This window comes from Cnephaeus nilssonii (assembly GCF_951640355.1).
Source record: "Cnephaeus nilssonii genome assembly, chromosome: X".
NCBI classification, from domain to species: domain Eukaryota; kingdom Metazoa; phylum Chordata; class Mammalia; order Chiroptera; family Vespertilionidae; genus Cnephaeus; species Cnephaeus nilssonii.
The window spans coordinates 7,693,449-7,715,077 of NC_137071.1; the positions used below are offsets into that span (position 1 = coordinate 7,693,449).

Sequence of the window (21,629 nt, forward strand, 5' to 3'; positions counted from 1 at the left end):
AGAGATGTTTATGAGGGGACTCAAGGAGAGGCTCACCCAACAAGGACTGTTTCAGAACCTTCTCTCTGAGGCACCCACAGGTGTGTGGGCATTGGGTCCTGTCCCTGTGGTGAGCCTGTTCAGCCATTGGGCCACTTCTCCCCAGTTTCCCTCTCCATTAGTCTGAAAATACTGCAGCCCCTGTTTGATGGTTCACCCAGAAGCACTGGGCTTTTACTCTGAGGGGCCAGCCACTGTCCTAAAACTCAGCCCAAGAGTTGTAGACTTCTTGTGCCAAAGCCATGGGCACAGGGAGCAGTGCGCTCAGGGCTCAGCCTGAATCAAGACCTTTGACCTCTCTGCACCCATCTGGGCTGGGGGCAAAGCCCCTTCACACAGGCCTCAGAAACCAGCATGAGTGAGAGATGTCCCATGTGGCTGCCCTACTGTATCCTCATCCCCCACAGGATTTTGATCTCCCCAAAGTCTACACAGGCACTGGATTTGGGTGTCTGGGGCCCCTTCTCTCCAGCTAAACAGACATCATCCTGTATACTGAGTGGGCCACTCCTTGGCTGGGGTGGTGGAGGCTCTGTCCCAGGCTTCCCTCCATGAGGGCCCTAATCTTTTAGGTGCCAAGCCAGAGGTAGACAGGTCTGGGTCCTGTCAGCCTGGGTGTCTGGTCAGGTGGGAGACCTGTCCACCCGTAGCTTCTGGTCTCGGGGCAAGCCTCTGTCTCTTTTTTACTGGAAGAAAATGAGTTTTATCATCTTTTAAAAATAATTCACTATTGAGGTAATAAACCTTTTCTAAAAGTGGGAAGAAAATAAAATTTATTCTTACATGCTTCTCATCAGAATTTTTTTCTTTAAAGATGCTAATTGAGGGAACCATGGCTCTAACGTTAATGTTTAAAAACAATCTTTTAAAGTTGTTATAGTTGCAGTTACATCGATAAGGGAGGGAGGGAAGAGTGTTTCTCAGAAGCTTAGCAACCTTATGGAAGTCCATTTATTCCTTGCTGGTGTTTTTTTTTTGTTGTTGTTGTTGTTGTTTTTTAAACTACAACTACCAATTGCCAGTATCTTTCCTAGGAACAAAGTTGAGATTTTGCTTTGAAACCTGAATAGGTTGCAGGGCAAATCTTTTCTTCAGTTGAACAATTCATTGGGACTTTCATCCCATATATGCCAGAAAACCTTTTTTTTTTTAATGCTCATGTTGGGTAACATTGAAGTAATTTTTAGTTAACCTATTTTCTGCAGGGTATACTTGGAGGGCCTTTGACTCTATCTGGAAACAAATAAAATAGAGACCCCTTAACAGGTACATTGTGTGTATTTCATAATACAGAGACAAAAAACTGGCCTCTTTAGCAAAAGGGCAAGGATATCATACAAACTAGAGCATAGGTCAGCCAACATTTTTGTGAAGTATCAGACAGATAATAAATATTTGAGGTTTTGTGGGTCTTACAGATTCTGTTGAAACTATTCAACTTTGTAGTGCAAAAGTAGCCATAGACAATATGGAAATGAATAGGCATGGCTGTGTTCCAATAAAACTTTACTTACAAAAACAGGTGGAAAATATATTTGGACTATGGGCAGTAGTTTACCAACTCCTGAGCTAGAGTGTTGAAGGCCTCCTCATCTTTTTTATTGTACCCCAAAGTACAACTGATTCCCATAGCCCAGTTCCCAATGGTCCACTTACACTTAAAACAGCCAACAAAGCCATTAGACCAAAGATTAACATGATTTATCTGTTTAAGCAACTTTTCTACCAAGAACTTCAACTCTGATACTGAAATTTCAATTAATACAGTATATAAGTATTAAAAGTAAAAACTCTTGATATATGCATAAAATTACTTATCCATTTTTAAAATTTTTAAATTTCTTTATTGATTAAGGTATTACATATGTGTCCTTATCCCCCCAATGCCCCCCTACCCCCACTCTCTGTTTAAAAATCAATAAAAATATTAAAAAAATTTTTAATATATTTTATTGATTTTTAAACAGAGAGGATGGGGGAGGGATAGAGAGATAGAAACATAGATGAGAAGGAAACATCATCGATTGGCTGCTTCCTGCATGCCCCCACGCTCTAGCATGTGCCATGACCAGGAATTGAGCCAGTGACCTCTTGGTTCCTGGGTCAACGCTCAACTGCTGAGCCACACCAGCCAGGCTATTACTTTTCACGTTTTGAAAAGAAATCTTGCTTGTATAAACTGATTTAGTGTGTGTGCATATAGTCGACACCTATAATTTCTTTCCCTCACCCCTCTATTCTTCAAGTTCATCCTTTAGTCTTGTTGAGGGCATGGTGAGTTCATAAATGTGCTGGGAGCACAGTAGTAGCAGAGCAACGAGGAAACCACCTCCTTTTTACTTTTAGCCTAACTGTGGCTAGTCAGCTCCCATTTCTGCATTAGTCTCCATTTCCCTTAAGGAACCTGGATTGAAACCTGCAAGAAGTGGAGGCTTCTAGTTTCTGGCAGGATATCATGGGATTTCTGGTGCCAAAAGAGTTGGTTCCCTGGTGAGGTTGTTTTCAACAGACACTAAAACAAACAATCAATTCATCTACTTAATTAGGGAAAGCATTACTCTAACCAGCTTTCTGACATCTGTTATTCAAGATGACCAGTTTTTTTATTTTTTACTAAATGTTCAATTTTCAAACAGTTATCAAACATCTTGTAAACACAACACTAAAGTAGACATTAGTCACCAGTTCAAATATAGATGAAGCACAAAAATAATGAAATTATGGAGAATTCAGTAAAGAGAGGAGGGAAGAAGAAGAAGAGAGAGTTACACAATATATGAAAGTAAAATGTGTTGTTGTTTTTCTTGAATCAAAACCAGATGATATTTTTCTACTATATTCTACCAGGAGCATACTAGCAGGAGAAAGCTCACATAAGCAAATTTCACACTCACACAAATACAAAGTCTTTGTGGAGCATTCTTTCAACAGAAAGTTTTCTTGTTTTCTAAATTATCCAACCTTAACTTGTTTTACTTGCAATTGTTTCTTATGTCCTCCTTTTTTTTTTTTTGTACATTTTCAAATGTGCATTAGTTCCATTGACTGAATGTTTCTATGTTTTTCAAACAAATTATTAAACTACTAGAGGCCCGGTGCATGAATTCATGCACCAGTGGGGTCCCTTGGCCTGGCCTACGGGATCGGGCCAAAACCAGCTCTCCGACATCCCCCAAGGGGTCCCAGATTGCGAGAGGGTGCAGGCCAGGCCAAGGGATTCCACCAGTGCATGATCAGCGGGGAGGGATGCGGGAGGTTGGCCAGCCTGGGAGGGACTGTGGCAGGTCTCCAGGGCGTGTCTGGCCCATCTTGCTCAGTTCCGGTCAGCCGGACCCCAGCAGCAAGCTAACCTACCAGTCAGAGCATCTTCCTCCATGTCATAGCAAGCAGTTGAATGGTTTAGAATATCATTAGCATATTAAACTTTGATTGGTTGAACGGGCGACCAAATACCAGACACTTAGCATATTAGGCTTTTATTATATAGGATTAAAGGGAACAGAATAAAATGATTCATTCCTCTGATGAGTATTTCTTTTTATATCAATGGAGTCATACTAAGACTTGAATAATATAAAATATTTTGTTACCTTCCTCTTTTCTCTTCCCATGATCCAATTCTGACCTGCCACACCATGTTTTTCTGTTTTTTACATCGGCTTTCATAGGTTTCAACAAAGAAGGGAGCCCAGAGAGCCAAACCAATGTGAGAAAAGTGGTTGTTTCATTCTTCTGTCCCAAGGCAGGAGGGAAAATATCCTCATTTCAAAAATAGCATGTTCTCAAGAGATTTTCCATCTCAATTTTTAAAAATAGTGGGCAGTCTTAGCTAAAGATGGCAAAATCTACTATGGCACTACTGGGATTAGCACCCAATTAACTAGGTGTACGTGAGGTTTTCAACATTCTAGTAGAGCGGTTTGTTTTAGTTTTAGAAAAAGACAATATCCTGTTTCTAAGCTATAATTATACTTAAGGTCCTATGGAAAAGCTTGAAGGATTTGTATACAAGAAGTGGCTTTCAATAATTAAGTTCATTATTAATTATGTTCATGAGTCAACTCTAAGTGCATTAGTTATGGATTTAAAGCTATGGTGAAAAATGTTTTGTGCACAGCTTCATGTTCTCATATTAAAGACGTTAACCCTTCATTTCACTAGGCAATGGGAAGATAATTCCAGCCAAATCTAAACTTTGCTTTTGTTTTAATTCAGGATTCATAGAAGCCAGGTGGTATGAAAAGAGACAGATCAAAGAGGCACACATCACACACTCTCCAGGAGAAAAGCAACCATTTTTCTCTATGAAGCTAATTTATCTGGTAACATATAATGTGCATAAGAACTAACCTGAGTCATTGCAAATAGATGACAAATTGCAGCTATTTCTCTGGGGTTTGACTCCTGCAAAGGAAACACAAACCAGCTGATTAAGCATGTCAACACCTTCACTTGTATATACTAGTACATTGTCAAGAAAATTAATAAATTTAAGCATCAAATGTGGACCAAAAATGTTATAAGTTGGATATAATTGGTTGGATGCATTCCACAAAGACTAAAGGAATGAGAGTTTCCATTTCTTAGTTGGTTAGCTATGAACTTAATTCTTTACTATTCTTTAGTATGTTAGTGTCTGATTCCCTACTCCTCCCTGTAATTCCTTGTCCCATTCCCAATTAATCCCTCTCCTGTCCAATACAACAGAACAGTATGAATACAAATCTATCATATAGGCTTTAAATGAAATAGCCCTTACTCTTACATTCTCCTTTCTTTCCGGGTAGGGGAGTACATGAACATTCTAATGATGGTCTCAGCTCCTCATGCAAATGTATGTGTGAAATAACATCAAAGTCATGATATCATTTCACATGGGCAAAACTATAAAATTCAAAAAATATTTGCTAATTTCTACCATATTCTGTAGGCTTTATGAGGTTCTAAATATGGATCCTGCCCTCAAGGAGCTTACAATCTAATGGGTGATACTAGGAAGTTAAAAAAAAGTTATAGTGAAGACATAATGGAGTAATGACCAGGACAACAGACTACACAGGCATACACAGTAGGCAGAGATGAATGGGAGATGAAATAAGCCACATTAGAACAAAAAGCCAGACATATTAACCTGAAAAACATTTTCACCAAAGGTGAAAAGAGAAGTACATCTCTGATTTGAAAAGAGTTCAGGGTTTACTACTCTAAGAATCTTTTTCTTCATTAATTTCATCCTTTTGGCAGAGAATAAGAAATCTTTATTAAATGTGAGGGGAAAATGCTACTAAGCAAACTACCAAGGGGAAAAAGTTGTTATCGTAAGGAATATTTTTGTATTTTGCTATGTCTGGTTCTGTCAAAATTATGTACACAGTGCTTGATTGCTATTTTATTTCCTTTGCACTTTATGAGTGCTTAATTCTTTCCTAAGAGAACTAGTTTGAACATTAACTAAAATTACAATTTGAATTAGTGTGTATGATATGGTTTCTGCCAGAATGATTTGGTTGACATTTGGTGTGTAGGCATCATGGTTCAGCTAAAGTTTTGACTATGTGAGCAAACTGAATTTAGGTGCCAAAAGTTCCCAGACATGTAGAGTTCTATGTTGTTCCACAGCAAAAGTTACCCATATCAAAAGAGAAAGATTTCATTTTAAATATACTTGCTAATAGATATAACTCACTAGAAATATACTATGCAATTATACAATATATAGATGGTGAGTAGTAGTGCTTTAATGTTTCTTACAACTATTGGTCTATTGCTTACTAAGCTTTTCATTCTATCACATCTCATCTTTCTCTAAATTTTAGTGGCACCTTAATTTCCAGTGCTGTTTGTCTTTTGCTGCTTATTTATACTGAGAATTTTCTTTCCTGTTGCTAGGGCTATTATATCTGTAATTTCCTCCAAGTACATGGCCACAGGTTGTCCTTCAAATCATGAGTGAGAAAACTTAGTCTGTAAAGGGTCAAACAGTAAATATTTTAGGCTTTGTGGGCCATCTAATCCCCATTGCAACTACTCAACCCTATCATTCATTATAGTGGAAAAGTAGCCATAGACAATATGTAAAAAAAAAAAAAAATGGGCACAGTACTTTTCTAATAAAACTTTATTTACGAAAAAGAAAAAAAAAAAGTGGATTTGGCCCATAGCTCATAGTTTGCCAATCTCTGCTTTAAATCAATCAGAAACTTTTAAGTATATCATGTATCCCTAGTCTTGCACTAGGTACTTAAAAGCACATCTTTTTTTATTACTTAAAAAAGAGATTGGGATTCACTTCTTTAAGAATCTTTCCTTCATAAAATGCATCCCATTGATAATTGTCAGTCCTTCTATCTCCTATGCTTCTTAACCATGTCAGAAATAGTTGCCTTTATGTTCACACTACATGTTCATGTTAATTATCTGTTTATTTGCCTTATCTCACCGCACAGACTAGAAGATTCTTGAGGGTGGGCATTGTGCCTAGTCATTGCTATTATAACCCCAAACACTTAGTACAATTTCAGGTACCCAGTGAATAAACATCTATTCATTAAAAACCAGTTTCATTTTTTAAAAGATAGGAAAAAGAGAGAAAGAAAACATTAACATCAACCATTTGTTTAATTTTACTTTAGTTATAAAAAAAGAAAGTCTTGATATTGATAAGTCATACCTGATGCATTGAAGGTTTTTACTATAGTGATTTTAGTTTTTTCTGCAAAGAAGCAATTTAAATATTAGAGCAGAATTGTTGCTTGTTTTTTAAAAAAACAATTTGCCATGAGTATAATTTTGGTGAAGTGCTAGGAAAATCATACTGTTGATACCTTTAAGACACTATTGGTCATCTCAGCAGAATGAATGGGAATCACATACACAGATCATATAGCATTGGCACAGGGTAGGTCTGGGATTTAGATTCCCATGTTTACCCAGTTAGATCACACCCATTACACACCCACTGCTTGTGTAATTCTACTGCAGTTTCCATGCTCTGCTGCTGCTAGACAAATTAATGCAGACTTATACTTCAGATATGTAAAATTAAGTCACTATCAGGACCTTCAGGTGTTAGGTTGTAAAGAGCGGTGATTCAGAATAAAAATTAAAGGTAACAGTAAGCACAGAATCTAAAATATTGCTATCATGTTCTACAATCAAGGAATTGCCCTGCCATTTTCTCTAAAAGTTAATACAATACTATTCCAATCTTATTGATAGATAAAATTATTCTCAGAGAGGGTGAGACTATCCAACTACAGTCATACAACAGGCTCACAGCAGAACCAAGACATAACTGTTCAGTCAGTGACTCACAGGTTAATATTAAAACACACTGAAAAAGCAAATCTTAGAAATATCTTTTCAACACACTTTTGGGACAGAGCCCATGGTTCATTTCCCAGATTATGGAGAACCAGGTTCATAAATCCTGGCTCTAAGGATGGTCAATTAGAAGAAGCTGTGTTCAGGGCACATATTTACAAAGAAGCTCTGTCTCCTAGGATGAATGACAAATTCTGAAAAAAACACAAAGCTCAGATCTTAGAAAAGCACTTAAGAATTATGTCGTTAAAGTGACACTTTCAGAAACCTCATTTGTGTGTGCGTTATTGATGAGTTTCTGTTTCAATGTGTGACTGATCCATCGGCAATGATTGGTGGTAATTATAGAGGCTGCTAGCATTTATATTATCACGAAGAATCCTTTAAATACATTATTTTGTTTACCCTAATACTTTCCTTTCTAGAATAATCAAGATACAACTGCAAAATGAGCTTCTAGTTCTAGTAATTCAATCTCACTAATCAAAAATTCAAAATAGAACTTATGGAATTGAGAGAAAGTTTAATAATATATGATACAGACTCAGCTTTCAGCAAAGGTACAGCAACATGGACATTCATGTCCACTATCATGCCGGTACAAGCTTTCTAGAAGGTAACTAGGCAGTAGGTATCAAGGGCTCTAAGATATCAAAATGCTGACCCATTAAATCCAATCCTTGGTATGCATCCTATGGAAACCAGGATGAATGCAAAGATGTTGGCACAAGGATATTTATAGCAACAATTTCTACTAAAAAATAGAAACAACTCTGATAATGGAGTATTATCAGGTCATTAATAGCAAGGGACTCTAGAAAATACTTATAACTTAATATGAAGTCAAAAGGGTGAGATATAACAATGTACCTAAACTATGACAGTGTATATGTACATATGATACTGAATGGAAATATACCAAATTAACAGTAATAGTCTTAGGAAAATAACACTAAAGATGAGTTACATTTTCTTTATTTTTTCTATATTTTCCATTTTTATGAGCTAAGATATATCATTATTATTATTATTATTATACTAAAAATATTATTTTAAGTGGAGTGCTATTGCCATAGCAGTTTGGAAGATCAGGAGTGTGTGGACACCAGAATTACAGTTCAATGTCAAAATAAAACAAGTAATAAATCAACAGCTGAAGGCATAGGAAGTAGGCAAGAAGATAACCTTTACTAATCCAAAAGACCACACAAGTGAGAAACTCAAGAAGCCACAGAAAACAGATATTATGTTTATAAATAACTTGATATTACCTGTCTTGTTTAAAGTAGATAACACGGTTGAAGTAGCATCTGAAATAAAATAATAAAAATTAACCTAACCATTGGCATGATTAATAAACACATGCATCTTCCTAGGTTCCCTAAACATTTCACTCTTCCCCAAACCCTGGAGAAGTTAGAGCATGTTGCAAAAGCCAACTGACATTACCAAATGTATTTGCTGCCCTCCCCTTCACCACACTATCCATTCTCCAACCCCCAGAGACAATTCCTGAGCAAATATTCATTTGTTCAAAATGTGTTTCCTAAACACATGTTATGTGTCTAAAACATAGCAACACTCCTGTAATTATTACATTTAAATAAACTCATTTATATAGTTTAATATTTTGTCCTTTTTTCTCTATTATAATGAAAGTCCATAAGGGATATGATATTTTTACAGTTAATACTAACTTTATAGTACTGTGGTTGCTTAATATATTTTTACCTAATGTAGTTCATTCTTATGAAAGTAATTCTAGTTTAAATTTGGAATTCTTGATTATATTCAACTAAATTTTAGGGAAACCTCATTTTCATCTTGTTTCACTTAAAATTCAATTTAAAATCTATTCTATTGGTATTTATTTTAATGGAAAGCATTCTAGAATTTATTATTCTGGATGAAACTTTAGGGGGGAACGGCATGTATTACATTATCACACTTTTCAACCACATAAAATAGGACCCAAAAATTACTGCCAAAGCTATTTTGAAGATGTGCTTTCACTGTAAAAAGTAATTGCATATAAAAATGACAATGCCTGGCCCTTCCCATTAGACCAAAATTGAATTTATACCAGTTTCGATCAGTGTGAGCTGCATTTATGATTGTTTAGCTCTTAGCTGCCAAACACATGGTGAGCTTTTATTTTAACTAAAGGGATTGTGAAAAGTATTGGGTTTTGACTGCAATAAGATGGAAGACTATCTACCCACAAAGGGGAGGGAACAGAATGTGCTGCCCTGCCCACCTCCCTCGAATATAACCCAGTTCTTTGTCCTTTTCTTCAGCATAATGGGGCTTGTTTTTTATTTTATTTTATACTATTTTAAAATGATAAATCATCTGTAAAAAGGCTGTCTTTGAACACTTTGTGCCTCCAAATCCATGCTGAATCATATTGAAGTCACTGGATGTGCTTTTCACATTTAAACAATCTGTCATATAAAAAAATGTGTTGGAATTGTGTTGGTGAGCAAGCGAAATGGGGTACTCAAAATGTGGTCAAAATTTCTTTTAAAAAATAGATTTTTATTGCTTTCAGAGAGGAACGGAGAGAGAAATAGAAACATCGATGAGAGAGAATCATTGATTGGCTGCCTCCTGCACACCCTACACTGAGACCGCAACCTGGGCATGTGCCCTGAACAGCAATCAAATGTGACCTCCTGGTTCATAGATCAATGCTCAACCACTAAGCCATGCTGGCCTGGCAACATTTCTTTTCTCTTACAGAACAGTTAGAGTGATGGAGGGCTGTCTTCCCTCCATGATAATAAGAATTTTCTCATTTAACCAGAAAGTTTAGATTGCCCTCTAGGTTGTCAGTCTTGGGTTTCTTTGGGTTTTTCTTTTTTATTATTTGAATATGGAAGCCTGCAACACCATTCATTATACTTATATTCATATTAATGGTTATCAATTTTCACTTGCTTCAGAAAAATTCTTACCATTTAGGCTTGTAGTTTCAACCTCTTTTGTCCCAAGGGGAAAAAACAATACAAAGATATAATTAAATAAAAAATTTAACAAATTGGGCTAAATCTAGATTTAAATTTTTTTCAAAATCTTGCCTGGAGTACCATTGGAGTATGGGACAAAACCAATAGGAGAGTCAGCTGCAGGAGAAAACACACACGTTTTTCAAATTAATACTTTGAAACAATTATTTATTGAATTTTAAGGAGTTAGATTTTGAGATATAATCATGAAAAGAAGTGGACAACATGAGACCAATATGTAATTAAATCTGCAAGTCCTATAATCACTTAGTATGCCTTTAATCAGAGAATTATAGGGAAAGAACCCAAGAGATGAAATGAGTGCAACTGTATCATTTTACAGATGAAGAACCTGAGGCTCATGATCACAAAGCCTGCTCCTACTTATGGGATATTATGGAAATAAGTTTAAGAACAACAACAAAATATAAGATATACTACTATCAAAAATTTTCAGCCAAAGAGTTCTAAAAAACATTTTATACTTTAAATATTTTTCAAGCTACAATTATGACACATATTGGTACATTGGGTCCATTTGGTTATAATGACACCTAGCAATTCTTCCCATAGGGTTAAAAAACAAAACAAAACATTGCTATCACTCAATACTGTACTACCTAACACAATTTCCTGGTATGTTATTTAAAAATATGGCTGCTATTAAGACAATCAAGTTATAAATTTACTGTAGAATAACTCCACTTATGCTAAGGGCTCAGTCTACTACACACACTTTGCCAGTTTATATATTAAAAAGATCCAATGGCTTGACCTCTACATATACACAAGAAAAGTAAACACAAATATTTTACAAGGAAGCCAAGCTTTGCAGTAGGGAGCGTGATATTTAGCCCGTAAGGACAACATTTGGGTGTGTCAAGGCACTTGGCTGGACTGTCTGTTTTAGACCGCTCTTGCCTTGGCTGAAACACACACACCCTGTCTGTCCTACATTATTCATTCCATATTTTGTCATTTACTACATTTTTTAAATTACCGAGGATATTTTTTTTCAGAAGTAAGACAGTTCCTGAGCAGTAAGATTCAAAGTGTGGGCATGGAATCCTTTGCTCTTGTGGCAGAACAAAATAATTGGTCAAAGCTGGTTTTTAATTAATGACTCTCGGTTCTTCTAAATATTGATGACTGGTGATGCCATCCAAAGAAGAGGCCTCCAGGCACAGCTGCCCTTCCATCCCTGATGTGCACTGGCTCTTACCTTCCGATTAGTGCAGCTCTCCCCCAGACACCCAGAACCCAGGCTGTGACTGGACCCAAAGCCCCATATACCATTCCATGGAAACAGAATTTTGCAAAGATATTGCTCTGATTAAGTCTGATGAAGGCTATTGTACCAGAAGAAACATACAGTGGTTGATTTTACCCTAGAAGTTTCACAATGAGGGGGCAAAATGGCACAGTAAAAAGAGCTTGGGATTTGGAGACTTGCAATCCTGAGTTTGAATCTTTGCTTAATAGCCCAGATAGTTATTACTTATTGAGGATTTACTCCATGCCAGGCACATGTTTTATCTCATTTAATCTCCACAATTACCCTATGAAACAGTTGCTATCATTCTTCCCAATTTACAAAGAAGAAACAGAGGCACAGGAAAGGTGAAGGAACTTGCCCAAAGTCACACAGCTAGCAATGGGGGTAGGAGAACAGTGGCTGAATTCAAACCCAAGTAGTCTGGCTTCAGAGAATGTGTGAACATGGACAAGTTTTGTCCTTTCTGACCCACAGTTTTTCATCTCTAACATCAATATAATGATTCCTATGTTGCAAGATTGGAAGCAAAATGAAACGTCTGAAGACTCCCAGACATGTAGTACATGCACGGAGAAGTAATAGCTATTATTATTTTGTTTAAATGAATTAATAACAATAGAATCTCATTTTCACACAACTAAGAATACAGTGTGAGTTGACTCACTCCTTACCACAAAAGATTGTTCTGTAATATATGGTATACCAGAAAGAATACAGAAGAGTCAGAGAAGCCACCTCTGTGTGATGTGGGGCAAGAACTGTGTGACCCTAGACAAGGTACTCAGGTGCTCCACGCTTCATGTCATCAACTAAGTAATGTGGGGCTGGACCACTTTATCCCTGAGGTCCCATTCCAGCTAACAGTCTTGAATATAGGTTCTGTTCCTGGGTCCTAGGTTATAAATTTCTCTTTACTGTGTTTGCCTCCCCATTCTTATGAGTGCTAAGCCCTCAGAAGCCTTTTGAAAAATACTCATTCAGTGAGGGTACTTAGGAAGTTTAAGAGAACATCTCATCCTTCAAATATAAGAACATTAGCATGTTTATGTTCTTGATGCTCTTTAGGAGACTTGTGAACTATAATACTAAAAGCAACATTGAAGAACTTAAACAGTTATTGTAATGAAAATCCACAGTTTACTCCCCAGCTTTGTCCAGCAATGTGTGGGAACAATATGCTTGTCCTCTTATGTTTAACGTAATTAAGAGTCATGAAAAAACAACAACACCACAACAACAATTTTGTTGTATCTGACTACATGCCATATTGCATGGAGAACTTTTAGACTATTTTCCTGAAATTTCCCCAAAGTCATGAAATAACAGTCTTACCAGACGGTGTTAACAAACTGGGATTATCAGCATTGTCTGTTGAGGAAAAAGGTGATTTAAAATTAGTTTAGTTTGCATAAATCCATAGGAGAGTAACATCTAAAAAGGGAGTGAATGTAAAATGAGTTGCAAATAGCTACCAAAAGAGGACAGTATGTTAATTTACTATTATTTTTAACAACCTAATCAGTACTTCTTTTCAATGCTCTACAAAGGCATATCTCAGGTGAAGCAATTCTTCCAATTAACTGTTAACCGTGTCTATATACTTTGTTATATAATGGTTTAGTATGTTTTAAACTAAAAATGATTAATAAGACCTTTAGTTGTTGGCTAACATTCATTATAATTTGTAAAAGTAAATGTATACATCTGCATAAATTAAATTCCCATTAACTGTGCTTCCATTTATACCTATTAGCACAGACTTTATATTATTAAGCTACTTCTTTCTTATGAGTTAAACTAAATCAGATACCTCTGGGTGTATAATCTACAAGAACTGCTGTATTATTTATTTGGGGGGACAGTCAGATTCCGTAAAAGTGAAGTAATTCTATTTTTTATCTATGAACAATAATACATACTTATTGGAGAAACTTCAGAAATTACAGATAAACAAAAAGGAGAAAATTAAAACCACCTATAATTTCACCCCAGAGATAAATTACATTAACATTCTGACATATATTCTTTTCTCTTTCTATGTATATATGTATATGTGTATATGTATATGTATATGTGTATCTATATCTATATCTCTATATATCTGTACTGTTAACCCTAGAATAAAGTGGGGATTAGAGGCAACAATCTCCCGTGCAGTTGAAAACCCACATATAACTTTTGACTCCCAAAAAACTTAACTGGTAATAGCCTACTGTTGACCAGAAGAGGCCTTACTAATACATAAACAGTTGATTAACACATTTTTGTATATGTATTATATGCTGTGTTCTTACATAATGTAAAGTAAGCTAGAGAAAAGAAAATGTTATTAAGAAAATCATAAGGAAAATACATTTACAGTATTTATTGAAAATATCCACATATAAATGGATATAGTTCAAACCCATTTTGTTCAACTGTATATAGATAAATGGGTATATGCATATATATATATATGTATATGTATATGTATATGTATGATAAGAAAGATCATTTCACACAAACTATAACCTGATTTTTCTCCATGTACCCAGAGTAGTTAATGACTTGATAGCTTAATTTAGTTGAAATTGCCTCCTCTTAGTCTCTGCCCCTCAATATATCCCTCATGTTACTTTAATATTCTACCAGTCAAAGAATATGTTGAGTTAGCAGAAGTTTAATTTTTAAAATACTCTTGGGAAAGAGCTGGTTCTTTGAAAAGATAAACAACATTGATAAACCTTTAACTAGACTTATCAAGAAAATAAGAGAGAGGACCCAAATAAATAAAATCAGAAATATAAGAGGGGCTATAACAACTGACACCACAGAAACACAGAGGATTACACAACAATATTATGAACAACTATATGCCAATAAACTGGACAACCTGCAAGAAATATATAATCTCCCAAAACTGAATCAAGAATAAACAGAAAATCTGAACAGACCAATTACAACCAATGAAGTAGAAGCAGTAATCAAAAAACTTCCAATAACTTCCTGGACCACAGTTGAATTTTACCAAACATTCAAAGAAGAATTAAGATCAATTTTTCTCAAACTATTCCACAGAATTCAAGCGGAGGGAAGACTCCCCAACTCATTTTATGAGGCCAGCATTATCCTAATTCCAAAACCAGATAAAGACACTACAAAGAAAAAAAAAAGTATAGGCCAATATCCCTGATGAACATAGATGCCAAAATCCTCATCAAAATATTAGCAAATCAAATCTAATAATACATTTAAAAGATCATAAATCGTGATCAAGTGGGATTTATTCCTAGGATGCAAGGTTGGTACAATATCTACAAATCAAGTAATGTGATACACCACACTGAGGAAGAGTTGAGTTCCAGGAAAGAAGGATAAAGAGTGATGCTGAAGGGCAAAAGAGGCTAATAATGGCTGCCATAGCCACCAATGGTTCCAACCTTCTCCATTGCTAAATCCTTTGAACAGAGCTGTGATTTGAGTTTCACCTCTTTCTTAGATGTTAGAGGACATGTACTAGTCAAGCATAAAATTGGTTGACCATCTCTGGGTTGGATAGGCATGGACTCACAATCAGGAGGTAAAACCTGATGAAAATTTAGCCCAACGGTTAGACCAGTCTAACCCACATGCAGAGCTGGCCTCTTCCATCATGGAACTTACAGAGCTCCCAGCAGCAATGTACAGTGATGAAGGGAGGGAATCTTGTAAATAGAAGCTAGAGATTTAAAAACTGTTTCTGCCCATTTTTTTCTTTTGTCATTTTTTTTCTTCTTCTAGGGGACTGATTGCTCAGTGACTAACATTTTATTCACTTTCTGCCTCTCATTATGATGCTCCACATCACTCCTCCTGTTGTAACATAGCGATGTCCCCATAGGCCTTACATTTCCTGAGTATCAGCCTCTGTTTCTCTTGGGCTCTCTCCTAACTCACTTCCCATTTATTATAACCAAAGAGGTGGTCGTCATTTCCAGTGAGTCATATATTTGAGTTTCATGCCACTCTTAGGAGACAAAATATTTCCATTGTTAAAAAGATTCATAAACAAAGAAAGGGAAAACAGTTAAATTTTTCAGATTTTCCTTTGGAAACCAACAAAGAGAAAATTTTAAAGCACTATTCATTTATTGAAGTCTTGATTTAAGTCAATAAATAAAATTATTGTGATGTGTCTATAAAATTTACTCAGTATGACTCCCTAGTGATTTTTTTTTTTAAAAAAAACAAAGTCCATATATTCCAATTATGATGAGCAGGAGTTTGGCACGCATAAACTTAGCATGGAAGCCAAACAGAGGAATTGGAAACTCAAGAAACTGGCTCCACTAATGGAGCCTCTTTCCCTAGTTTCCTCCCTGACACTTTGTTTCAAAATTATTGCTACCTCCCAAACTCCAATCCCACATGGCCAAGTGTGGTCTGACCACTGCCATGTAAATGCCTTACTGTCATTGCCTCTCCAACTCCATATATCTAAGGACTTATCTTTCATCACCTCACATCATTTTCATATCTAATCAGTTCTTGAATTTGACAGTATTGCTGGTAAAACCAGCCAAAGAATTTAAGCTGGAAATTTCAGTATATTAGTTTCCTGTTGCTGTTGTAACACATTGCCACAAATTTAGTGGTTTAAGACAACACAAATTTGTTATGTTAGAGTTCTATAGGTCACAAGTCTACTAGATGTTTCATAAGACTAAAATCAAGGTGTTGACAGACTGTGTTCCTTTCTGGAGGCTCTAGTGGAGAATATGTGTTCTGCTTTTTGAGGGTTTTGACAGAATTCAGTACCTTGAGGTTGTAGGACTGAGGTCCTCATTTTCTCACTAGCTTTAAATTGAGGAATTTACCAAAATCTGGAAGCCACCCACATTTCTCATGCCCCATTTTTCCATCTTCAAAGCTAGCAACTGTGGGATGGGGTGGGGAGTCCTTCTCATGTGGCATCCTTCTGACTCACTCTTCTGCCTTCCTCTTCCACTTTTAAGAACTCTTGTGATTAGACTGGGCCCATCTCCCAGTCCTTAACTTTAATTACACCCAGAAAGTCCCTTTTGCCATGTAAAATAATATATTTACAGATTCTAGGCATTGGGACATGGACATTTTGGGGGAGCCATTATTCTTCCTATCATACTCAGAAAGCCAGTATTTTAAAATTATGAAGAATATGAGTTACAAGGGTCCGCTTTTTATAAAGAAAAATCCCACAAGTGTTAAGCAAAGGATCCAGAAATTCAGAGTTAGTTTCAGCAATAGAGCTGAGTCTACAAACCAAATTGCTCCCAACTCCTCTCATTCCTCACCTTCCATCTCCATATCCAGTCAACCATCCTGTGCATTCTTTTCACTGTAACTTGGGACTGTTGCAAAGATTAAAGACAGATTATGTATGTGTGATAATAGTGAAAAATGACTCCTGTGATCCAGGCTTAATGTACTAAGAGCTTCTTACACATTTTATTATTTAACTACCCAACAACTCTTTGAGATATGTGAATTTATTAGCATCAGTCCTTTTTAGTGCTTGAGAAACTAAGGCTGGCAAAGTTTATTGATGTGTTCATGGCCTCACCCGCAATTCACTGTAGAGCTGGGATTTGAACCCAGGTAGTCTGATATCAGAGCCTACCCTGTGAGCCTCTATTCTATCATGCTTTCAGTAACAAACCCTGCAGACCATAAACTAGTATATAAATGTATGGTATTATTATAAATATTCTATAATCTCTCTCTCTCCTCTGTTCCTTTTCCCCAAGCTCACTGTCCCCTCCTGAGCCTAAGCCTTGACTGCCTCATACATGAGTGAAATATTAGAACCCTGGAATCTTTTCATTGGAATGGATCTTAACATTCTTTGCCTCCAACTTCTTACCCAATGCAGTAAGCCATCCACCAAATGCACACCATTGGCTGACAATCCCAATTTAGCTCCTAAACAAGTTCTATCTTGCCTACACAGTGGGAATCACAGTGAAGTTTTTGAAAGTTTTAATTTCTTACCAACATTTATAAATCAGGAGATTTCAAATAAAATTTCAAACTTTCACCCTTCCAAAATTAGAAAGTTTAGAAGATGACTCCTTTATGTCAGCTCTCTAGCCCACTAAAGTATGTCCTGGCTACGGAAGCCAATGAAGATGGCTCTCTCATCTTTATATAGTAAAGTTTATTCACTGACTACATCATCTACTTGGCATTTGAATATACAGTATACTCTTAGGCATTGTTATTTAACTTTGCCATTTTATGTCTTGTTTTCCTAACTAGATGCTAAGCTGCTTGGTGCTTTATTTATTATCCTCCAGGAATTCAGTCCAGTGCCTTGTATCTAGTAGATGTTCAAAAACATTTTTTGATTGATGACATTATTAAGGAGTCTCTATCAATCAGAGATCAGTCAGGAACCCATGGCAGGTAGTTCAAGAGCAGGCATTTAATCCAAATATTGCAAGGGGTCAGGTCCCTGTGATATAAAGCAGAGCAGGGGAAAGATGAATGGATCTGAGAGCAATGAAGCAGAATCCATGAATGAAAGAATTGAGAATTCTTTTTGGATGAACATTATTCAGAATCTGAAGTTTAGAGTAGTAGTTATAACTGCCAGTCACAGCAGATAGATTGCTTAACAGATTTTATACATGTGTGTTAAAATGATCCTTCAAGTATAGATCACACACAGTGACCTCAATAATGTACCTTTAATCGACTTTCCCTCTTTCCTTAATGCCCTCTCCCTGGTCCCTCACTCCTGATCCCTAGAATCATCTCCCAAACAAACTACCTGCACCCAAGTCATGCAGGTCATGTGTGGATGTTTCTGAAATTTACATTTTCCTCCCCACTGTTCGATACTATGGAGTATAAGACTTAAAATGTGGACTGGTTGGTTGTCTTAAATCTGTGACTGTGCTAATACTAATGAGTATTTACTTCTAATACATTCATCACCAGGTTGGATGAGAAAGATAAAGGTTTAATCTTTATTAGTGGATCTAAAGAGGATATGACTAACTTGTGTGAATATTTTAGACCCAGCCAAAACTTGTAATCTGGTGGCAGTCCTTCTCTGGATTGAATTACTGTTTCATAGAGAGATGATCAAACTGAGGTGCCATGCCTAGGCAATCTTATATGGGAACCCTAAAAACAATATTATTTTGTTACTAGAGGCCCAGTGCATGATATTTGTGCACTGGGGGGAAGGGTCCCTCAGCCGGGCCTGGGACCCCTCACTCCTTACTGTCAGCCTGCTCACTGTTCCTTACCACTCGGTTGGCTGCTCCTTAGCGCTGCCGTGGAGGTGGGAGAGGCTCCCGCCACCGCCACTGCTCTTGCCAGCTGTGAGCCCGGCTTCTGGCTGAGTGGCGCTCCCCCTGTGAGAGCACACTGACCACCAGGGAGCAGCTCCTGCGTTGAGCGTCTTCCCCCTGGTGGTCAGTGTGCATCATAGCGACTGGTTGTTCTGGTCATTCCACTGTAACAGTTGCCTAGGCTTTTATTATATAGGCTAGAGGCCTGTTGCACGAAATTTGTGCAAGGGGCTCAGCCCCTGCTGCCACAGCGGCTGCCTTGGCACCCGGCACCACAGCAGCCACCTCTGCCTCCTCTGCCTCGGCCCCCAGCCTCTGCTGCCTCTGCCGCCTCTGCCTCAGCCCCCGCCATTGCGGCTTCATCCTGATGGTTGTCCACAAGGATGTCTGGTCAATTAGCATATTAGGCTTTTATTATTATAGCTTATATTGTTGCTTCAGGGCTTGGGACAACACTCTTCCAAGAACTGCATTTTCAGGTTTTACTACGTAACCAACAACATGAATGAAAACATTTCTACTTTGTCATAGCCTAAATGTGTTTACTTGAGCTGTGACCGTTTCATGTCAAACTGCTCAATAAATACTCTGACATAACATTTTTATTAAATGATTAGTAATGACATCATTTAAGAAAACTTCAGTTTCTGGCTGACGGAACTTCCCAAACTACAAATGATTGACAATTCTAGGTGGGCCTTGGCCAAATGGGAAGAGAGTAAGATGTATTCTAGGTCCCCCGGCTCCTGTTTTTTGCTCTTCTCCAATCCTCTCACAGTGCCACCCACCCATCTCCTTGTCCTTTCCTCCTCCAGAACTGATCTTGGCTCTCTCAGGGGTTTATGGGCCACCCCTCCTCCAAGGGTCAAGAGATGCATTTCAGAGTGTCCATAAATTCCCTGAAATAGAATACAAAATTCCGTGTGTATTCATATGCATTTTTTTCAGGGAAGAGTAGAGTCCCAAAAGGGAGTCTATATTTAATTAATAAGCATTTATATAGCATTACTATGACCAGGCATTCCATAAATATTAATTCATTTGGTCCTCATAAAAAACATATTAAGTTACCCTTAGTTTACAGGTAGGGGCAGAAACTGAGGCAGAGGGAGGTCAAGTAATGTGACCAAGATTACTAGTAAAAGGACAGAACTAGAATCTAAGCATAGGTACTCTAGCCCCACACTACACTGGACTACTTATTTTTGGCTGTGGTCTGAAAAACTAAAGCACCACTGACCTACTGGCTATCCGTTCTGTTCCCCAGGGATGGATGTGCACTTTAGGGAGGATAAGGTGGAGGATATTGGGGCATTATCCCCCCTTCCTGGTGCCCCTGAAGTTAGATACATAGACAGTAATCTAGGCTGCTGGTCAAGGCTAGTGCACATAATGCTAGCCATGATTTGTGTTCACTCTACTTGTGAAGGCTGGTAGCTTCTGGAACTATTTCAGTCCAATATGTAAATGTGGCTTAGTGCTACAGGGGGCTGGCTGGCTAGAGGGAGGCAGACTGCCTTTATTGAACACTTACTACACTGGTGTTATACCCTGCTTCTTCGTGGAATCTCCCCACATTCCCATGAAACAAATGACCCTCTACCCAGACCTCATCTCCCCTTTCCCTCTCCTCACTCAGCCATACTGGTTTTCCTGCTGTTTCCCTACACACAGGGCATATCCCCAGTTTAGTGCTTTTACACTTGCTGGTCCCTCTGCCTGGGACACTGTTCCTCCAGAGAGCCCCTTGGTTTGCCCTGGCACCTCCTTCAAATTTTGCTCAAATGTCACCTTTTCTAAGGAGTTGATCCAGACCACTCTATTTAAAAATCACAGCACTTTCCCCCTTAGCCTGATCATTTCCATACTCTTATTCACAGCACTCCTTGCCAACTAATGAGCACATATATTATTATCTATGTGTGTACAAATACACATAAAGCCCCCAAAGTGGGTGTCTTCTAACATTTTGTGCCCTAGACCCCTCACTTGCTTCATCCTAGTCCCAGCCCTCTGTAATATAGAAGTTGGTGTGTTTTTTTTGCCTAGAAAAACCAATTTTCACCCCCATGGGATGATATTGCCCCCGTAGAGAATGCATACTCTAGGATTATCTCTGTTTCCTCCTGAAAAGATACAGCTTATAAAAGCAATACTTGCTTGGGTGCACCCTCCTCCCTGAGTCCCACTAATGTCTAGGGTGACTCTGCTATTGGTTGACATGTTCTTTCATGCCAAAGCACCTATAATTTATGGGTTAGTGTGAGTTTCTCATGGTAGAGTTTTGAGTGCAGAAGCACTTGGTAAGATGGAGGTGAGGGCACTAGGGGTGAAGATATGGAGTTTCTGGTATCCCTTAGATCACACCACTCTTTGCCAGCTCTCAGTTGAGCAATAACCCCTTGGCATCTTAGTTTAGGTTATCTGGGGGTGCAGAGTCTATGATAAGGACTCAGTAACAAATGGACTCTCCATTCTCCCTTCTCCCCAGCCCCTGCCCCATTATCCCCTATCCCCAGCCCCTGACACAGAACAATATTTTTATATAGCTATGAAATAAACAAGGAGCATGATCTGAAGTGGGAAGGCCAGAGTGGGCTACTGCAATAAATTGGGCAAGACATGATGAGGACTTGAACCTGTGTTTCAAAAGCTGGCATGAAAAGAGAAGTTCAACAGATACTT

The 21,629-nt window shown here is 37.7% G+C and overlaps 1 protein-coding gene across 1 annotated transcript in view; it reads right to left on the reverse strand.

The window, feature by feature from the left end:
• Window positions 1-21,629, reverse strand: part of ADGRG2 (adhesion G protein-coupled receptor G2) — a gene marked incomplete at its 3' end in the record, with an annotated part of 80,087 nt that overhangs the window by 35,054 nt on the left and 23,404 nt on the right. The window contains exons 3-6 of the mRNA XM_079764697.1: window positions 12,979-13,014; window positions 8,634-8,672; window positions 6,710-6,751; window positions 4,390-4,443 (exon numbers count right to left, since the gene is read on the reverse strand). Coding sequence (XP_079620823.1) covers window positions 4,390-4,443; window positions 6,710-6,751; window positions 8,634-8,672; window positions 12,979-13,014 — 171 coding nt within the window. The remainder of the gene's footprint in view (window positions 1-4,389; window positions 4,444-6,709; window positions 6,752-8,633; window positions 8,673-12,978; window positions 13,015-21,629) is intronic.